The sequence below is a fragment of the Hyaena hyaena genome, unplaced genomic scaffold (genome assembly GCF_003009895.1).
Source record: "Hyaena hyaena isolate Hyena2069 unplaced genomic scaffold, ASM300989v1 scaffold_628, whole genome shotgun sequence".
Classification (NCBI taxonomy): Eukaryota; Metazoa; Chordata; class Mammalia; order Carnivora; family Hyaenidae; genus Hyaena; species Hyaena hyaena.
In genome coordinates, this window is record NW_024081261.1 from 358,989 (window position 1) to 379,304 (window position 20,316).

At 42.9% G+C, this 20,316-nt stretch overlaps 2 protein-coding genes across 11 annotated transcripts in view; one reads left to right on the forward strand and one right to left on the reverse strand.

Moving 5' to 3' along the window:
- Positions 1-441: 441 nt before the first annotated feature.
- TM4SF20 (transmembrane 4 L six family member 20) lies at positions 442-13,022 on the forward strand. Its single transcript, XM_039257624.1, has 4 exons — positions 442-624; positions 6,718-6,783; positions 10,299-10,453; positions 12,734-13,022. The coding sequence occupies exons 1-4, from the start codon at positions 442-444 to the stop codon at positions 13,020-13,022; spliced, it is 693 nt and encodes a 230-aa protein (XP_039113555.1).
- A 5,506-nt stretch (positions 13,023-18,528) lies between these two features.
- MFF (mitochondrial fission factor) overlaps positions 18,529-20,316 on the reverse strand; it is a 35,463-nt gene continuing 33,675 nt past the window's right edge. For 9 of the 10 annotated variants that reach the window (XM_039257607.1, XM_039257609.1, XM_039257606.1 and 6 more), the window contains one exon: positions 18,529-19,393. In XM_039257607.1, the coding sequence (XP_039113538.1) occupies positions 19,262-19,393 (132 nt within the window). In that variant the 3' untranslated portion in view covers positions 18,529-19,261. The remainder of the gene's footprint in view (positions 19,394-20,316) is intronic. The other variant, XR_005532779.1, reaches the window with a different exon arrangement.

Here is a 20,316-nt window from a genome sequence, read left to right on the forward strand (position 1 = left end):
ATGCTAACAGTGAGGAGCCTGCTTGGGCTTCTCTCTGCTCCTCCCCTACTCACATTTGCTCTCTCTCTTAAAATAAATAAATAAACTTAAAAAAAGAGATTAAGCCAGTGTAGACTGAATACTGGGGTGGGCACAAGTGTCTGGGGTGGGAGTAGCTGTTTTTAATCATTATCAGGAAATTTTTGTGTCTATCAGGGAAATATTTTAATACAAACTCTAAAAGGTTGTCTTTAATAAATACATACCAAAGTGCAAATAACCCCCAAATTACTTCCTTAACAATTCTCATAATAATGTCCTGCCCTACTGGACTCTGAACTACTTCCTGTAATTATTTTTCATAAGTTCTAAACTTTAACTAGAAGGCTCAGGATAAAAGGCAAGACAGTGCCACCCAAACAGTCACTTGGACAGGGTTTCTCATTGAACCAGGGACTAACCATGACCTGCTGTGAAGGATGGACATCCTGCAATGGATTCAGCTTGCTGGTTCTTCTTCTACTGGGAATAGGTCTCAACGCAATCCCTCTAATTGTCAACTTAGTTGATGAAGGCCAAGTTTTCAAAAACCCCATCTCTTGCTTTGAGTGGTGGTTCCCAGGAATTATAGGAGCAGGGCTGATGGTGAGTAACATTTACTTGGCCTGACTTGGAGAAAGGCCTGCCTATTTTACCTCCTAAAGACTTTTAGCCTTATGGTGGGCTACATCTTGGCTCAGGATGCTGTCAGAAGCAGTGGATGGTACACTGGCATCATTGAAGAATGACCATTTAAATAAACTGGAGTATAGGCTAGGGGACTTGGGCAAAAAAATATGTAATAATTGGATAAAAGCTGGAGGGGTTGGTACCGATCATATTTCTTCACATGTAAGGCTGCTTGTTTAGGCTTTATTGTGTTCAAGATGTTTTGAATCCATTCCCTCAGCTTTCCTTTGCCAATACTAGGTTCTAAGTATTCACAGGAATATGGGGTGGGATGTGCTACCTAAGGGAGTCTGGTTAATGCCAGAGAAATGAGCTTTTGTCTGGATGTGTGTGTGTGCGCGCTTGCGCGTGTGCACACACGCGCACACTGCTTCTGGTCTTATCTCAGACTTATATGAAAATGCTTTTGGTCATTAGATACTAAACTTTAGATTAAAAATCCTCCTTTGGCTGGCATGTTGGATTTGAGACTACTCTGGCACAAGAAAGCAGTTTAGGAAACATTCCCCAAAAGTTGATGGTTTCTTTTCCTTTTACATCATGAGCAATCTATTCGCCTTATTTTAGGTAGAGAAAGCTACTAAAGGGCTATTTCTTCAAACAACCATGAGACCTCTCTTCCAGACTGAGAGAAAGAGATCAACAGTGCTCCACCATGATGCAATCATGGTGTCTGCTTTTTGCCTTTCTAGAAGTTCCTCTCTACCTGAGTGGCATGAACTTCCTTGCATCTGCTTAGACCAGAAGCCAGGAGAAGGTGGTCAAGTATTTTTTTTTTTTTTTTGTTCAGTGTATTTATTTACTTTGAGAGGGAGTGTGTGAGAGCACATGCACAAAGGGCAGACAGAGAGAGAGACAGAGACAGAGAGAGACAGAGAATCCCAAGCAGGCTCCTTGCTGTCAGCGCAGAGTCCGATGTTGAACTTAGACTCACAAAACGTGAGGTCAAGACTTAAACTGAAGTCGGACACTTAACCAACCACTCAGATGCCCCATAGCAGGCCAAATTTTACCAATGATGGCAATTTCCATGAGGATCCTAAAAGTTCCTGAAACAATCAATTAGGATAACCCATATAGCCTTAAATATCAGGATCTACTATAAACTCTATCTCCGTTAAAAACAATTTCTTTGCTAGCATTAATGGAGCCTGAGGTGGTGATAATACACACGTATATTCTATGTATGCTTATTTTGGGTGGGTGGGGGGAGAAGAGGGGGATGAAGACATAGCAGAAGACACAGAGAGTGCTATTAAGCGCCAGCTACTGGAGTCATGCTTTACACTTGCTCATTTCATCTTTCTAATAATCTGGCTAAGCAGATATTATTATTTGTACTTTAACAGATCGGCAAACAGAAGGCTAGGAATGTTAGCAAGGTCACATAGTGGGTGTGAAACTCAATTCCAGATTTATCTGATTCCAAAGCGTGGTCATCCACCAGTATTAGCACCATAACCCTCAACGGCTGTCTCCAACTGACAAAGGGAGAAGATGAAATCCAGGACCTAATTCATACATTTAAGTGGCCAGGAAACTGGATCAGAGAAAGGTAATAGAATCTGTGAAATAATTCCAGAGAATCTGACCTTCCTGGTTCTATGATTACATTTACTTTATTATCCTCAATAAATGTTAATGAAGTACCGGCTCACACAAGGCCATCTCTATTATGCAGCCTTGTAGAAGGTCATTGAAGCAGCAAACAGATCCCTGAAAAGTTCAATAGGCATTTTATGGACTAAGCTTCAGACTCTAGGCTAGGCTCACAAGGAAACTTGTGGATGATAGAAAGACTCAGAATACAGGTACATTTTCTTGATCCTTGGCTATACATATAGGATACGGAGAATATCTTTTTCAAAGGGAATCATTCAAAATATAGAACTCTTAATATATTTGTAAATACAAAGAAAAGTTAATAAGGAAGCATTCACTGCCTGTGATAGCACATTTCTCATAGTTCTTGAAATCTTTCTAGAACTGTTAGGATATTTTAAATTTTCCTCTAAAATGGAATTTTGCAGGAAGTAGCTAATAATAAAAGTTGTGGAATTCATTATTATTTCATGAAATGCACATTCATTTTATGGTTTTATGATTTACTCAAAAGAGAGGTGAACCTTTTCATCTTTTGAAACCATGGCAATGAGTAAAGATGTTGCATAATTATTTTCAACCATTATCTACTAAGTGGAAAAATCAATACATGTTCTTTTTTTCAGGTACTAAAAAAAAAGACTTAAAGTCTTTCCTCTAAAAAAATAGAAAGGTCATTTTATTTTATAGGAATTAGTTGGAAGTCTGATCTTAATCATGCTTATTCATTGAGTGCACTTATTACATAATAATAACTTATTAAATATGAGAGAAGAAGTCTTTTTTTTTTAATGTTTTATTTATTTCAGAGAGAGAATGATAGAGACAGTATGAGCAGGGGAGGGTCAGAGAGAAAGGGGGATACAAAATCTGAAACAGGCTCCAGGCTCTGAGCTAGCTGTCAGTACAGAGCCCGATGCGGAGTTCGAACCCACGAACCGTGAGATTATGACCTGAGCCGAAGTCGGACACTTAACCGACAGAGCCACCCAGGCACCCCAAGAGAGAACAAGTCTTAACAGAGAACAAGTTGTTGAATGTTAAACACCTTAGAAGATATTATGTATAATAAGAACTTTCAAAATATAATTTTTGTATTTAGGCTGAACTATGGCTTTTTGTGTTACTCTCATATTCGAATATGTAGAAAAATCCCCAAAGTTTGCATTCTATCCGAGTTTCAATGCTCAAAAGGCTTTCTTATACTTCATTTGCAAACTCATATACTACCTTACTTCTAAAACTGGATAAAAGTATGATTTTCTGTAAGAAAAAAATGAACAATACTACTTCTTTATAAAAACAAAATCTACTGGGGCACCTGGGTGGCTCAGTTGGTTAAGTGTCCAACTTCAGCTCAGGTCGTGGTCTCACAGTTCGTGGGTTCGAGCCCCACATCATGCTCTGTGGTGACAGCTCAGAGCCTGGAGCCTGCTTCAGATTCTGTGTCTCCCTCTCTCTTTGCCCCTCCCTTGCTCATGCTCCATCTCTTTCTCTCAAAAATAAACATTTTTTAAAAAGCTAAAATAACACAAAATCTATTAAGATTTTTAATTTCACACAAACTCACGCTTTGGAATTAAAGAGAAAGAGTATTCTCATAATTACTAATTTTCACAGGAGATTATCTGGAAGATTTACAATTCAGTCACCTATGTACACATATACTTTCACATTTTACCATCCATGGGCACCTGGCTGGCTCAGTGGTGGGGCATGCAACTCTTGATCTCAGGGTTGTGGGTTCAAGCCCGACGTGGGATGTAGACGTTACTTAAACAAAAATATAATAAAATCCCATTTTACTGTCTATTTTATAAAGAGTTCCTCCAACTTCCAAAATTCTGAATGGGCAAAATGGGTTGAAATACAGTGAGTTATTAAGTTACCCATAATGAGTAACAGAGATGTGTTAACACGTTGTGAAGCCGGGGCTCCTGAGTGGCTCAGTACGTTGAGCCTCTGACTCTTGATTTTGGCTCGGGTCATGATTCCAGGGTTGTGACACTGAGCTTCGCATCAGGCTCTGCTGACAGTGAGGAGCCTGCTTGGGATTTTCTTTCTCACTCTCCCTCTGCCCCTCCCCGTCTCACGCTCTCTTGTACTCTCTCTATCAAAAAAAAAAGATGTCATGAAGTCAACTGGGTGAGGGTTCACATACTATAAGTCATTGTTATGTTATAAAACACCTTTGCAAGGGAAAAGGATTTTGAAAGATTTTCAGCATCTCTGAAATAAATTAATCCTCAAGACAGAGTTTAATTTCCATCGATAAGGAAAATGGAATGATTTATCCATTTCCGTTGTAACTTAATGTTGTTCTAACTTTAAGAGATTCATTAGATTTCTGAAGCAGGGGTTGGGAATTTTTTTTGTTCTACAAAAAAAGCCAGAGAGTATTTTAAGCTTTGTGAGCCAGACAGTCTCTCACAACTACTCAGCTGTACCACTGATGTGTAAAAGCAGCCACACACAATATGTAAGTGAATGGGCATGGCTGTGGTCTGATAAAACTTTATTTATAAAAAAAAAAAAAGATGGTGGACGACAGTGCCAGTTCCTGTTCTAAATTATTTGTTCCTGAAGTTCAGAAGGCAGTGTGGCTTATGAGCACAACAAAAGAAGCTAAGTCCATCAATGCTGATACCTATTCAGAGACTAAAGTTTCTTTCCCTTTTCTTCCTGGGGTTCTAAGCTATGCCCCTGAGTGGTTCGGCTCTCATACGTATGTGTGCGTCCTGAATTATAAGGGTGTTGGCGTTCAAGGCAATAGGTAAGCAAAGCTTGATAACAGTGCAGTGTTCTCCACCAGTGACGTGGAGTCAGCACCCGTCAGGGTGGGGCGAAGTCTGTCAGGAAGGCTGCCTTGTAAGGTGTAAGTAAATCTTAGATCTGTTCCAAAAGAACAAAGGTAGATGTGGGCTCAAAAAGAAGCATCAGTGAAGGAGCAGTTAGAAAACGAGGGTGAGATGAGCCAAAGGGGTTGGGGGAGTGTGTGGCAGGAAGGATGAGGTGGGGTGGGGGAAAGGAAGTGATTGAACAGATTCTATGTAGGAAGAGAGGAGAATTGTTAGAATTGGCCAGTGTGGAATCGTGGTTGAGTCTGGGCTCTGGGGGTGTCTGGGTGGCTCAGCTGGTTAAGCGTCCCACTCTTGATTTCAGCACTGACAGCACAAAGCCTGTTTGAGATTCTCTCTCTCTCTCTCTCTCTCTCTCCCCCCACCCCACCCTCTCTGCCTCTCTCAGAATAAATAAACAAACATTAAAAAAATAAAGAGTCTGGGCTCTGGAACCCAAATGCCTAACTTTGGATCCCAACTTGTCCACTCTTTTAGGCAAGTCACTCAAACTTTCTGTGTTTCAGTTGTTTCCCTGGTAAAATAGTACCTACCTCAGAGGATTGTTAAGGGGCTGGAATGAACTAAAATATGTTCAGTACTGACAGTACCTGGCCCCTTGTTAGAACTTAATAAAACGTTAGAAAACAAGAGTGGAAGGAAAAAAGAGAGAACAACTTTCAGGGCACTTATGCTGAGAAGGCAGAAAACCCCCTCAGCTAACATTTCTTAGGGAGAAGGAAGTAATTTCCATGTTCCTCTTCAATGATACAACACTTTTTCCAGTAAGAATTTCTAGTCATAGCTGCTGACTGGATATTACTCAGATTTTAAGCTGAATCCTGAAAATGTGGAATCATTTCTTACAGCTCTTCTCAGCACTTAGTATCTCCCTCGACATAGAATGCACTATATACAGGATTCCTGAACATCAGTGTAAAGTGAGATCATTACCTATCATGGACATGCGAGCAGAAAGGAGAATGCAGAACCCAAAATAATTCTCTGATCATAAGCTTGACCGTGGTGACCTTGGGGGCATGAGGAAACGTAGGAAGTGGGAGAGGGTGGTGACAGAATTCTTAGTTCCCAACTGTTCCCAACAATTTCCTTTCTGGATGCTTGCCAGATTAAATGATGCAATTTTTGGGAAATTGGGTAAGTGGTTGTAGATTATAGTAACTTAAAAAAAGAAGAAGAAGAAAAAGAAAAAGAAAAGGGAATTTTGGACGGTGCGAAAAATTCTTTCAGAAACATGCCTTCGAGAATAATAGATAAATAACTCCTTCTAATCCATTGAAAATCCAAGTCTCCCAAAGACAGAGTAGAGCCAGAATGTAGATGGGAGAGTTTGAAGCCGTTATCCTAGACTCCCCCATCCCTCCCCTTCTGCCATCTTTGTGGCTGAAATGGGGACCCCGAAGTGCACAAGATCAGGAGATATTGCCAAATTTCCCCATTTGTTCTCATGAGACTTGATTTCCCACAACTTGGTGGGAGGTGGGGATTACAGCTTCTGCATGTGATGAGCAGTCATAATGCTCATCTTTCCCGTTGGTGTGATTTCCAGGCTGTTCCAGCAACAACAATGTCCTTGGCAGCAAGAAAGAGAGCATGCTGTAACAACAGGATTGGGGTGAGTATAGTACCGTTGGCCTGGAGCCAAAGCACACGAACTGCTACTTATACATCAGCAGAGCTTCCCGAACTGTCTGAGGCAGGACCACATTATAAAAGCGGGCCATTTATAATGATCACGTGGTAATACGGAAAGTGTGAAGCTTTTCTCCCCGTCCCCCCCCCCATAAAAATTTAGCTTTGGAGTCAGTCTTCAGACCTTTCCTCAATCTCCAGTTGTCACTAACAGTTTTAAAGAAAGGGGATTTGTAAGTCACACTCAGAGCTGCAATCGACTTCATGAGTCTCAATTATTGGTTATTTTTTATGGCGTGTATAAAATACTTCAGGGAAAGGTATCCTCAGTTCTGTGAAGCGTTGGTTTGCTACGATCAGGAGATTTGTCCTTATCCGGTGTAAAGAAGATAATGGGTTATTTTCTCAAATGTGTAGTATGTACCTATTATATATGATATTGTAACTAAGTTAAAAGTAAAGGAAGTTAATATTTATTAATCTTCTGTTATTGGGCTCAGAAAACTTCCAACTATACAATCTTATTTAAATTCTCTCAAAGGCACTGAGTGGATAATAGTACGATCTGTTTCATTGACTGAGAAACTGATCCCCAGAGACAGCAAATAATTTGTCAGTGTGGCACAGCTAAGCAGGTGAATTTGTATCCAAATCCATCGGACTCCAAAATTCACAATCTTTACACTACTTATGCCATGACCATTGTTATTAAGTAACACTGAGGGCTTTCAATAATCTCTAAGGAAGGGGGTCAATCAATAAACAACAAGTCACAGTAAATATTCCTGGCTGAGATGAAGGTTTTAAAGCAATGAAACTTAGCCTTAGGAGAACATTAGAATCATCCACCAGAATGACTGGCTCCCCGAAAGTATGTTTCAAAAGCACCCTAGGTGATTCTAATTGTGGTCCCGGGGGTGAAAACCAGTGTTTAAAACCATACATATCTATATCTGTATTACATATTTATATCCATAACAGGAAATTTATACTTTTAAAAATTAACTTTTTCTGACATGGGATATTTATCTAGGATTGTAATTATTTTCTAATTGTTTATGGTCCATCTTTGTTCCTGATACACTATAGGTATTCAGTAAATGTTAGGCTTCAGTTTCCCCTCTCTGGTATTTTTGAAAGTATAATTTGCAGTTTGACTTTGTATCACCTTTATATTGTACTTATGTTCTTGAGAAAGACATCTTGAGATCTTTCTAAATCTCTGAACGCCAAAATGTCAGAACACTCCTATAGATTTTTCTGTCGAATCATATCTCTATTAAGAATCGTATCCTTTAATGGCAAGTGAGTCATCTTTTCAATGATCATTTAAGTTTTCTTTGTCCTTGGAGGACAGTGAGATGAAAAAACCGAGACACCTTTCAACACAGGTGTAGGGCTTAACGCACCAGGCTTTGCTCCCCCCCACCCCCCTACCCCCACTTGAAAATCACTAGAAATCCTGCTTCAGCAACATTACAGATCATTATGTGCTAAGGAGCTACAGGAAGTCTGGAGTGCCAAGGCCATGGTGGTGGTTGGGGGGGGGGGGGTGTTGTATAATACAGTAATACAGCTCATGTTCTATTAACAACAGTGGCTGGCTACTTAATTAAAATTTCCAGTTTATATTGATTAGATGCAATAAAGTGCTCCTAGACACTTTTCTCACTTGGTGGCAGCTATGGGAAGACTGGTGTTTTTAAGTCATACCGCGTATCTTCCGAGTCGAGAAAAGAGCAGAGCATCATAAAGGTGATAAAGGCTAGATCTTGGGGTGGGAGCTGGGGTCACCAAGGCTTGTCCTCTGTATTAACTGTTCCTACTATTTGGCCCACTTTAACTGTTTCCTGCTCCTTTGTCCACTTCTTGATTTTGTTTCCAGATGTTTCGGTTTGGCTGAGTCATTTAAACGAACCCCCGACTCGGGCAAATTCAGATGCCCAAAATCACTTTTCTAAAGCCAGGCCCCTTTGTAGTGATGAGGAGTCAGAAATAATAAATGGCCAAAACAGCGATAGTACATTTCTTGATGAGCAAGTTAAGCATCTTACACAGGCCACAGTAGAACAGAAGGATCTGGATTTTTAGACTCCAAATCCATCATTCTGTCCTTTCGGTTGGAAGAATTTTGGTGTCATGATTAAAACCCGAGCACTAGCATTTCCATGAGTGCCTGACAAGCTCACCAACCTCCTTGAGTTATAGTTTTCTCATCCATAAAGTGAGAATAATAGTATCTATCTCTTGGGATTATTTGAGTTAAATGAGATAATATATGTAAAGCCCAACACCCCACAACATATACTATATAGGTAGCCACTTATTCTGCCTACACATTAAAGGCAGGTCTCCTAAATCCTCTAAGAGTGGCAGCACTATCACATCAAAGGAAAAGGACATGGATTCCTTCCCTTCATCTCCGCAGATTTTAAGTCATAATTATCACTGATTACCAACTTCACTGAAACAACACAGAGCTTCTTTTTGGAAAACATAGACCTATACAAACCTTCATTTGGGCACTAACATTTCCTACTGGCAGATTGCACACTTTTTTTCTGCTTTCTCTCTCATTCATGAAATGAAAGATGCTTAAAGGCTTATCATCTTTGTCTTGAACACAGCATGGTTCTCCAACGGGGGCAGTTCTGTCCCTGCCAAGGGGACCTTCACCAATGTCCAGGACACTTTTGGTTGTCAACAACTTGGAGTCAGGTTGGAGGGGGACTGCCACTGGTTTCTAGTGGGTAGAGACCAGCGATGCTTTCAAACAGGTACAGGAAAGTTCCCAGAACAAATTGGCCAAATGTCCACAGCGCTGAGGTTGAGAAACCTAATTCTAACACTCCACTGTTGACCGATCCCTGTGGAATGAAGGGCCAAATCTGGATGAAAGATTTGGGAGTCAGGAGACCAGACACCAAAATGTGTGTGCTTCAGATCTAGTCGAGGGGCGCCTGGGTGGCTCAGTCAGTTAAGCGTCCGACTTCGGCTCAGGTCATGATCTCATGGTTCATGGGTTTGAGCCCTGCGTCGGGCTCTGTGCTGGCAGCTCAGAGTCTGGAGCCTGCTTCCAGTTCTGTGTCTCCCTCTCTATCTGCTCCTCCCCCACTTGTGCTCTGCCTCTGTCTCTCAAAAATAAATCAATGTTAAAAAAAAAATCTAGTTGAGGTTCTGTGAAGTGGGGATTACACAGAAGGAGGAGGAGGTACCAGATTTCAGTGGTCTCTTGAAATGGATAAGGCACACCTTTTCCAGAGACACTGGCAAGCCCAGCAAACTTTTTGTGAGTCTAATCAAACGGCAGGGACTTCGCCCTCTTTGTTCTTTTACAATTCAGACCTAATCAAACAGAGATCTTAAGACCTGGGGCTGCTGGGTGAGCAGTGAACAGCGGCAGGTGATCAGAAGCCTGCACGTGATGCTGAGACTTGAAACAGACCTGGAACGAACATGTAAGAACATATGCCAATCGGTGCCTCCTTTATTTTTCAGATGCTTCTGTCGTCACTTCTGAATGTAATCACAGTCATCGGTGCCGTGTACTGCATGCTGGTATCTCTACAGGCTCTCTCAGAAGGGCCTCTCATTTGTAACTCGCAAGTTGCAAACAGCACTTCCAGTTGTGAATTTTCATTCAATAACCTAAGGTGAGTCCCCAGATTTTCAGGGATTGTCTTACGTGCTGTAGCTAGTTACATGACAATAGTGTGGTGCTGCCATGATGTTCTCTGATGGAATGGCCGGGACACACACACTTAGGGATTTAGCACATTAGCCCCAATTGGCACAACCCCATGGAAATGTAGGAACCATTATCTTCAGAAACTTGATCCTTCGAGAATGTAATGGAATACATCCTGGGGAAGTGAAGGGAGCAATGACTTTCTACGCTTCTGAGATGACTAAACTTCTAAGTCCTAAGTGTATGTTCCTTTAATGTTTAAAAAGTTGAATAAAAGCATGATACATAAAATCTAGAACCTCACTTACAAGCGCTAAAAGAAACAAAAGCAGTCAATAGATTCATGCATTTACTATAAATACACTGTAGGCATGGGAATGAATCAGGTTTAACTCCTATAGTCACAGCACTGAACAGCTGCTTGTAAATGGCTCATTTCACTCTTGTACGATGGTTCTGCACCCAAATCTAGGCAATGAATATGTAGAACTAGAAGAACAGAACAATCTAACCCATCAGTTATCTCTATGTTCCTCAATGTGGAAAATAATCAGAATTCACTTTTGCAGTTATGTGTAAAAAATTTCTCCCTCCTTTCCTTTTATCCTGCTACATTAAAAAATAAAAATCTCCAGGGGGCGCGCCCAACTTCGGCTCAGGTCACGAGCTCGCAGTTCATGAGTTCGAGCCCCACGTCGGGCTCTGTGCTGACAGCTCAGAGCCTGCAGCTTGCTTCAGATTCTGTGTCTCCCTCTCTCTTTCTTTACCCCTCCCCTTCTTGCACTCTCTCTCTCTCAAAAATAAACAGTAAAAAAATTTTTTTAAAAAAAATAAAAACCTTTCAAAATTTGCATACTGCACTTGCTGTGAATCAAAATTAAAAAAAAAAAATTTCCTTTCCTAATAGATCTGAAGTTTAAAATAAGAGGCTGTAAGTACACATGCTGTACACACTCAGTCCCTTAGGAGATGACAACTCACCACGCACCAGGCTAAGCTCTGGAGCTAAGAGCCACTCTAGTTGGGGACACAGACAGTTACAGAGAGTAAACAGTTACAAGAATGATCCTACGCTTGCTGGCAAACTGCAGAAAGCACATTCCTATTCTACATGCTGAAAATACTGTCATCTTCCCAGGATAAATGCTGCTGGCATCCAGAAATGCAAACTTTCTTAGAACACTTAGCTTTAGTCTGCAGTAAACTGAGAAACACCATCTTAGGGTAGATAGCGTTAGAACTAGAAGCTCTCATTTTCCAGACCTGGTTACAGTGGGCACGGATCGTAATCAGACATACTGAATGTGCCTTTTGTCAGCAGAAGTTGCACATCTCGTCTAAGAACAGATACAAAACTACAATTTGGTACTAAGGGCTGAGCTCTGTGGAAGAGGTGCCTCCTTAATTTGCATGTCTTTAGCAAGTAGAAGAATGCTATATAATTAGGGTGAACCACATGGCATGAATATGTAACCATTTCTGACATACAAAATTTCATATGGCTCAAACTAAGAACAGTTGCTATAGAAAAGCCAGATGAGGGGCACCTGGGTGGCTCAGTGGGTTGAGCGTCCGACTTTGCCTCAGGTCATGATCTTGCGGTTGACAAGTTTGAGCCCCGCGTCAGGCTCTGTGCTAACTGCTGAGAGCCTGGAGCCTGCTTTGGATTCTGTCTCCCTGTCTCTCTGCCCCTCCCCTGCTCATGCTCTGTTTCTCTCTGTCTCAAAATTAAACAAACATTTAAAAAGTTAAAAAAAGAAAAAAGGAGAGAGAGTGGCTGGTGCCTCAGTTGGTTAAGCTTCCAACTTCGGCTCAGGTCATGGTCTCACAGTTCCTGGGTTCGAGCCCTGCATCGGGCTCTGTGCTGACACTAGCTCAGAGCCTGGAGCCTGCTTCACATTCTGTGTCTCCTTCTCTTTCTGACCCTCGCCTGCTCAAAGTTTCTCTCTCTCTCTCGGAAATAAATAAAACATTAAAAAAAAGTTAAAAAAAAAAAAAAGAAAGAAAGAAAAGCCAGTCGAATGATGGGCTATATAATCAGTGAAAGTTTTGTAGCTATCAGGGTACATGGACATGTGATCAGAAACCTTGAACTTAGCTACAGTCTCTTGGTCCAGTATTTCCAAGTACTTGTGTTGTATTATACCCATCCTTTTCTGCGAGTGTAATAAAATGCACCATGCTGCATTCTTTCTTCGTGGTAAGTGATATTCCTGAATATATACTATTGTTTCTTGCATTTCAGCGACATCCATCCGGAACCCATCAATCTTCAGTGGTTCTTCAGGGAAACCTGCGTGGCTGCTTCTGATGTCAGTGATCCCACCATCAGCAGTAGCACCGCCAGTAACGGGAGGCACTCTGGCTTTCACTTCAACTCTAAAGAAAACAAACACAGGACGATCCATTTATCAGTGTTCCTGGGCCTACTGATTGTAGGGATTCTCGAGGTCCTGTTTGGGCTCAGTCAGATGGCCATCGGTCTTCTGGGCTGTCTGTGTGGAGTCACGAAGCGGAGAAGTAGGATTGTGTAGTTTCGTGGCAATCGCGTGGGAATGTTTGAATCACCTGAGGGCTGCGTTTAAAAGACACTCTTTCAGGGGCGCCTGGGTGGTTCAGTTGGTTGAGCGTCCGACTTCGGCTCAGGTCATGATCTCACGGTTCGTGGGTTCGAGCCCCGTGTCAGGCTCTGTGCTGACAGCTCAGAGCCTGGAGCCTGTTTCGGAATCCTTGTCTCCCTCTCTCTCTGACCCTCCCCTGCTCATGCTGCCTCTCTCTCTCTCTCTCTCTCTCTCTCAAAAATAAATAAAACATTAAAAAAATAAAAAACATAAATAAATAAAAGACCCTCTTTCAGAAGTTCAGTAGTGGAACACTGTCCACAAAGCTGCAGGAGCCTTTTTAGGCCAAAAGTCACCTTTGAGGTGATTAAAAAAAAAAAAATCAGACTTTCACATACAAAGAGGAAGCAATCATTAGTGGTGGGCTTGGAGAAAAGGTGGAGAGAAGCTTCCAGTTTGTTTCCTGGCTTCTGGCCTTCTGTACTATTTGACTTTTTAAGTTCTATGTTCTTGCCTATGGAGGGAGAAGGGGGTGAGGGGAAAGGGGAAGGGGCCTGGGGAGGCAGGACAGGAACGGAAGTCATCCTGGAAGTGAAATTATGGAACTTTTTAAATTGTATTTCTTTATACTTAAAATTTAAAAACAAGAAGAAGAAGAAGAAGAAGAAGAAGAAGAAGAGGAAGAAGGAGGAGAAATAGATAACCTGAATGTTTTCAGACCTAATTTCTAGCTTACAGTATGGGGAAGGGGACACACTCAGACGAACCCCAGAGGTGGGGCATTAAACGGACAAGAGCCCCGTTTTCAACAAGAAAACATGTGGGAGAGTAAAAAGTGGGATGTGAGGGAACTACTGCAGATTAAGAGACATTCAATGAGATGCACCATGTGGACTCCGTTGGGGGTAACTGGGGAGACCTGTACAATGAGTGGTTTGGGGGGCGATGCCTGGAGGGCTCAGGTGGTGAGCACGCGCGACTCTTTATCTTGCGATTGTGAGTTTGAGACTCAGGTTGGGGGTAGAGATTACTTAAAAAAATAAATAGGGGGCACCTGGGTGGTGCAGTTGGTTAAGCCTTCCACTCCTGATTTCAGCTTGGGTCATAATCTCACGTTCGTGACATGGAGCCCCAAGCCAGGCTCTGTGCTGACCGCCTGCTTGGGATTCTCTCTCCCCCCTCTCTTGAGCCCTCTCCTACTCATGTTCTCTCTCTCTCAAAACAAATAAACATTAAAAAAACAGATACGTAGATGGATACATAAATAAACTAGAATTGGTTTCGGTGATGTTAAACAATTATTGCTAATATTTTTAGGCCTGACAATGTTTTACGGTTATATAGGAAAATATTATTTTAAAAGAAACGTGTATTTACATGAATGTTCCTACTTTTAAATGTTTATTTATATTTTGAGAGAGAGAGAGAGAGAGAGAGAAAGCAGGGGAGGGGCAGAGAGAGAGAGAGAGAGGGAGACTCAGAATCCAAAACAGGCTCCAGGCTCTGAGCTGTCGGCACAGAGCCCGGCATGGGGCTCGAACTCCCGAGCTGTGAGATCATGACCTGTGCCAGAGTCAGATGCTTAACTGACAGAGCCACCCAGGTGCCGCCGTGAATGTTACTTTTAAAGAAATGTATATTTACATGTTTGGGAGGAAATGTCATGTTTTTAAAATACTTCAGCCAAAAAAATGAAGCAACGGAAAAATGTTAATTGTTATATTTAGGTGACAGGTATATTGCAATCCATTACTCTCTTCTATTTTCCTGTTTGCACTCTTTCACAATTGAAAATAAATGCCTAGAAAAGCACCCAGCCTTTCGAAAGCTGCTTTCTATGTATACCAATCTTTAAGAGACAGGATAACAAAACCATGCATTTAGCATATTAAAATGTTGTAAGATAGATAAAACTAAAAATCCAATTTCTGAATGCGATTATTACTGCATTTTATTTCAATTATTTATGTTTACTGGGCTTAAGGTTCTAGAAATAATTTTCATTACCTATATTATAACTGTCTCCACCCCCAATCGGTAACATTGAGAACACACAGGCATTTCTTTCCGATTCTATCTGCTGCATAATGACTCTCTCCCCGTGTCCCCACATATTCTTATTTGTCGTTAAGGTCTGGCTTTAGGATCTCCTACTCGAGAAAGCCTTGCCAGGGCGCAGGATTCCAACCACATCAGCACTTACCCAAACCATGGTCATCGTCATACCTGTCACAATGGAACACAAATGTTGTGTGCCCATTCCCACCAGAAAATGTAAGAGAACAGCAACCGTGTCATTCTCAATCACTTATTCATTAGCTCTTCCTCGCTTCGGCCCAGCCCCCAGCGCCCACTCATATCATCTCTGGCCGCATCCTCTTCATTCTTCAGACTTCAGCACGGCCACCGACTTTTTCTCAGGGGCCTTCCCTAACCACCTAATGAAGATTTCCTTTGACTCTCCCTTTTTGCATTCGTCACTGACAGTACTCATCACCATGGCAACAGCACGTTTACTTGTGCTGGTCTCTTAAATTTCACTCTCCCCCCAGAAGACAGTAAGCCCCAGGAATACCGGGATACGTCTCTTTTATTCACTCCCGGTATACTCGATAGCAAGTACAGTGCCTGATACACAGTGGGGCAATTATAAATATTTTCTTGAGTGAATTAATGAATCCTATTCTTTTGCACTCAGCTTTTAGTGGGAGTCAATGCTTACTGAATGAATGTCAAACTGCTAACTGCCATAAACTTAGAACACAAGTAAAATGAACATGACTGCTCACTGGCCTGGACTGAACAGTACGAGGGTCAGTGACGGTGCACACAATCCTCTCGTCACGCTGGAAATGGGTGAGATGACCCTAGCTCTCCAGGGTCACGAAGACACAGAGACTTAAGCCTCCCATTTGAGAACAAAAGAAAGCATGGTTGGCAGTAGCAATAGCTATTAGTCTTGCGGGACCTACTGCCTTGGATTAAATGCCTACAGCCAAAGGCCACCTGTGGTTATGTATCTTCTGGGGACATGTCATCTCTGCTCTGGTACCTACACTTACAAATGCATGTCTGTGTACACACACACACAGAGCTAATAACTTACAAAGCTCACTCTTCTTTTTCACTTCCACTCCGTGCTCAATCTTGTTTTGGAATCTTTAAACTTTCATTTTTTTGCTGTGTCCACCATTCGAGGTACTCTCTCCTCTCCGTATCCTTAAGTATATATCCCAAATTCCTCCTCCTCAATAAAATCATTTTATTTTTTATATTTATTTAGAGAGAGAGAGAAAGAGAGCACAAGTAGGGGAGGGGCAGAGAGTGGGGGACAGAATCCCAAGCAGGCTCCGTGTTCCCACGGCAGAGCCAGATGTGGGCCTCGAACTCACGAACCATGAGATTGCGACCCGAGTGGAAATCAAGTCAGACGCTTAACCAACTGAGCACCCAGCTGCCCCTCCATAAATTCCTTTTAGAATCCTCTAATTCTTTACTGAGCCCTTCTCCACTCCTTCTCCACGAGACTGTCAACTCCTTACGGATGGTCAGGGCTTGTGTCCTATATGTCATCTTCGCTTACCGCAGGGATCAGGGTGGCGCGCAAGTGACACAGTAACGTGTAAGTAAACAGCAGTTACGGTAATGAAACCTTCCTGAATGTGAGGCCCAGGAAAACAGTGCAATTTCAGGATCAAATGTAATTAAGAAGCTAGAAAACAGACATTCATTCAAGCAAGGACAGCTCTCTCACAAACACATTTTCATAAAATTTTCCCTCAAAGTGTAACTAACCTGCGACTGCTTCAACAAGGATTCCTGGAAGTAGGGAAAAATCTCAGCCCCCATCTTTGAGTAGAGCTCTGAAGGCAGGTGTTGCACTCGCCGTGGGGCGCGGGGGGCTCCTCCCTACGCCTGGCCCCGACCACCGTCTTCCTTCTGCCACTTTCCCTGCACCACGAATCCTTTCTTCATTCTCTGCTTGTTGAAATCACTATGTGCATATGTATGTGTTTCAAGGTTCAGCTTAAATATCTGAGAAGTATTTCTTGACCATCCTGACCAGGAATGGATTTGTTCCTTTCAACTCCAAAACCACCTTCTTGCAGAGATGAACCACCTCCAGGCGAGGGAGGCTGGCGTAACACAGCTTGGCTGTGGAGCGAGAGATTCAAGAGATTTCTATCTTTTTAGATCTGTGATGAGGTGAAGACTGGATGGTAAGTTGGTTTCCTGTTTTCCCGGGGTGGGGGGGGGTTGTCTTTTGAGGTCCCAGCTTCATGCAGGAATCCCCTGTCCAAGATACGGAGCTGCACCTCTTTCCCCCTGCTCAGCCATTAAAGGAGAAAGTTCTAGGTCTCCAGGATTTGGTAAAAATCAACGGGGTAGAGGGTGGGGTGGCAGCTTTTGTGTTTATATCCTGGAATGCCTGCTTTCATTTCATTTTTGGCCCTAGCAGAATTCTTTTCATGCCTGTCCAGCCAAAGAAGTATTAATTTTATCCATCGTTTTTGTGGTTTCAATTGGGAGGATCACTCAGAAGTTACCTTGTGATACACACACACACACACACACACACACACACACACACACACACCAGAGCTAGAATTAATATAATCATATCAATAGGCTATTTATTATAAAAGTCAGAAGATTTTCATAGGTTAAAAAAAAACTTGTCATCAAACTCATGATAAATTCTAAGAAGAATCCTTTCTCCAACTATCTTTGTTTGTTTGTTTTAAGTGTTTATTTATGAGAGAGAGAGAGACAGAGAGGCAGGGATATAGAGAGAGGGAGACAGACAATCCCAAGCAGGCTTACACTGTCAGTGCAGACAGCCCAGTGTGGGGCTCGAACTCACGAACCACAAGATCATGACCAGAGTGACCAGAGCCAAAATCAGAGTCAGACGCTTAACTGACTGAGCTACCTAGGCACCCCGACCCAGCTATTTTATTTTGGGAGGATGGGGGAGAAGCAAGAACACAAACATTAAATACACCTATCTAAGGCATTTCCTTCAACTGCCTTTCCTGAAATTGATGGCCTGGGTAGAAAGATACTGAAGATGTGTGGAGAGCACCACATCTAAATCAAATCCTATCTGTTTCTGAACGCAAAACAGGAACGTTCTGGAGCGAAAAATTTGGAGAGCTACGAGGTTCCAGGATTTAGTTTCACTGGTGCTTTTAAATCCCCTGAGATTGTGTATCTTGGCTAGACACCGCAATGGAAGAAGCAGACACAACTCAAGCTGTTTTCATCTGAACCGCTTTACAGAGACTATGGCTTACAGCCTCGTGCTGTGGGGACAGGGACCTGCATGGACGCACGGGGAGGTCCTTGCCGCCTGCCAAGCCATTACCTGCATTTCCTTCTCCGGAGGCGAGAAGGGTCATGTTCATTAACGGTAATATGATACGGAACACAGCTCACAGCATAGCGTGATGAAATAAAACTTTCTGACAGACAACCGTTGCTTTAGTTGACAGTTTATTAAATACACTACATTTGTACCTTATTCTGTGGTTTTTAAATCATTCGCACAGGGGCTTAGTAAAAACATACTTTATAGAAAACCATCTGCAAAACTAAAATAAGAACGCACAGTTTACACACATATCAGATAAACTGCTGGGAACGCCAGGAATTCTTTTCATGAAGGTGACTGGAAGATGCCTTGACTTCATTAAACCTGATGCCAGACCACGACTACCGAAGCGTGAACGCTGAAGTGTGGATGCAAAAACGTCTATTAACAAAACTGTTTTCATCTAATCGTGTTTGAGAAACCAGGACAAAATAAAGGACTGGTCTTCTTTTACAGGTGCTTTTCTAAATCCATTCACTATGCACTCTCTTTCCCATTCGGAGAAATCATTGTGCGGACCGATGAGGCAAAACTGAATTCCCTTAAAACAAACAAACAAACAAACAAAAAACAAAACAAACTGGAGCCTATTTACAAAACATGCAAAGGGAGAATCTGGGGGGGGGGGGGGCGAGTGTTATGCGGAACCAGCTGAGGGGGGAGAACGCACCTTTACTTCTGCAAGGGTCAGTCCTGCCCCCCCTCCTTTCTGGAAGAAATACACGGTCAGGGCAGGGGCTATAAAACGGCATACGATGCAAAGACAGAAACAAAGAAGTTTGCAAATTCTTTATATTTCCAGCTGTGGAGACTGAACTTTCGAGAGCTGGGGTGACCTCTAGCGGCGGAACCAGAGCCAGCTGTTAAGCAGCCAGAATGCTACGGTGATTGAATACATGACCATTTCTCTCTTCGCGCGCTCTTTGTTCTCCTCTTCTAGAAGCTGTAGCCGTCTATTTAGTTTGATTATCTGAGTGAAAAACAGACAACGACAACAAACAAAATAGAAGCTTTAGTGCAAGGGGCAATTAGAGGCTTAGGAAACAGTGACTCGTCAAAAGAACTATCAACATGAAAAGTTTCACTTGTTGAAAAGATGAACCCTATACCAACAACATGTCACCCACGACGGCTTAAGTTCCGACATGATCTTCTCCCTTTCCCTTCCCCAAATTTCTGAGTCAGAAGAGGGTGTATTTTCCTTCCTTCCTCGATGAAACGTGAGCGAGGAAGCGGCTGCAGGTGGACGGCTATTTGGACAGGGAAGGCCAAGCAGACGCTCGGGCGGGCGGACTCGCTTCTGTCCCTCGGCCCCAGTTGTTCATCTCTAACTGCCTTCCGTGCCCCCCCCGAGTTACTGACGGGATCTCACAGAACAGCCTTGACCTCCCTCTGACCCCTCAACCCTCCAGGGCCGAAGGGCTAGGAATTCTCCAGCTCCGAGGCGGAGTGCCACTTGTTGACAGGCAATGCCCTCAGCTGCTGGTGCCCGCTGCGGACAGCCCTGGGCCTGATGACCGCCCTGCCCAAGTGCACGCTCCTTCCTGGGGTGGCAGCGTGTGTCCAGTAACCGGTTCATCATGGGTTTCGAGGCCCAGGCCCCCCTGCACCCAGCTTCAGGCTCCTGGTGAGGCTGGCCACGTGCAGCCCCCAGTTCCTTCGTGCCCCATCCATCCTGCCTCCTCTCCCTCCCAAGCAGTGGGAAACTGCGGGTGCACGCCCCGGCAGGCTTCTGTGCGCACCTGCACCCCAGAATCTGCTTTCTGGGGGGACCGACCTGCGACGCCTACGGAAAAACACAATGCGCTCCAGAGAGCACTGTGAATGCCCTACGGGATTACTGTCCTTATGTCAGAGAAGGTGAAGGAAGAGACTGTCACACAATGTGGAATC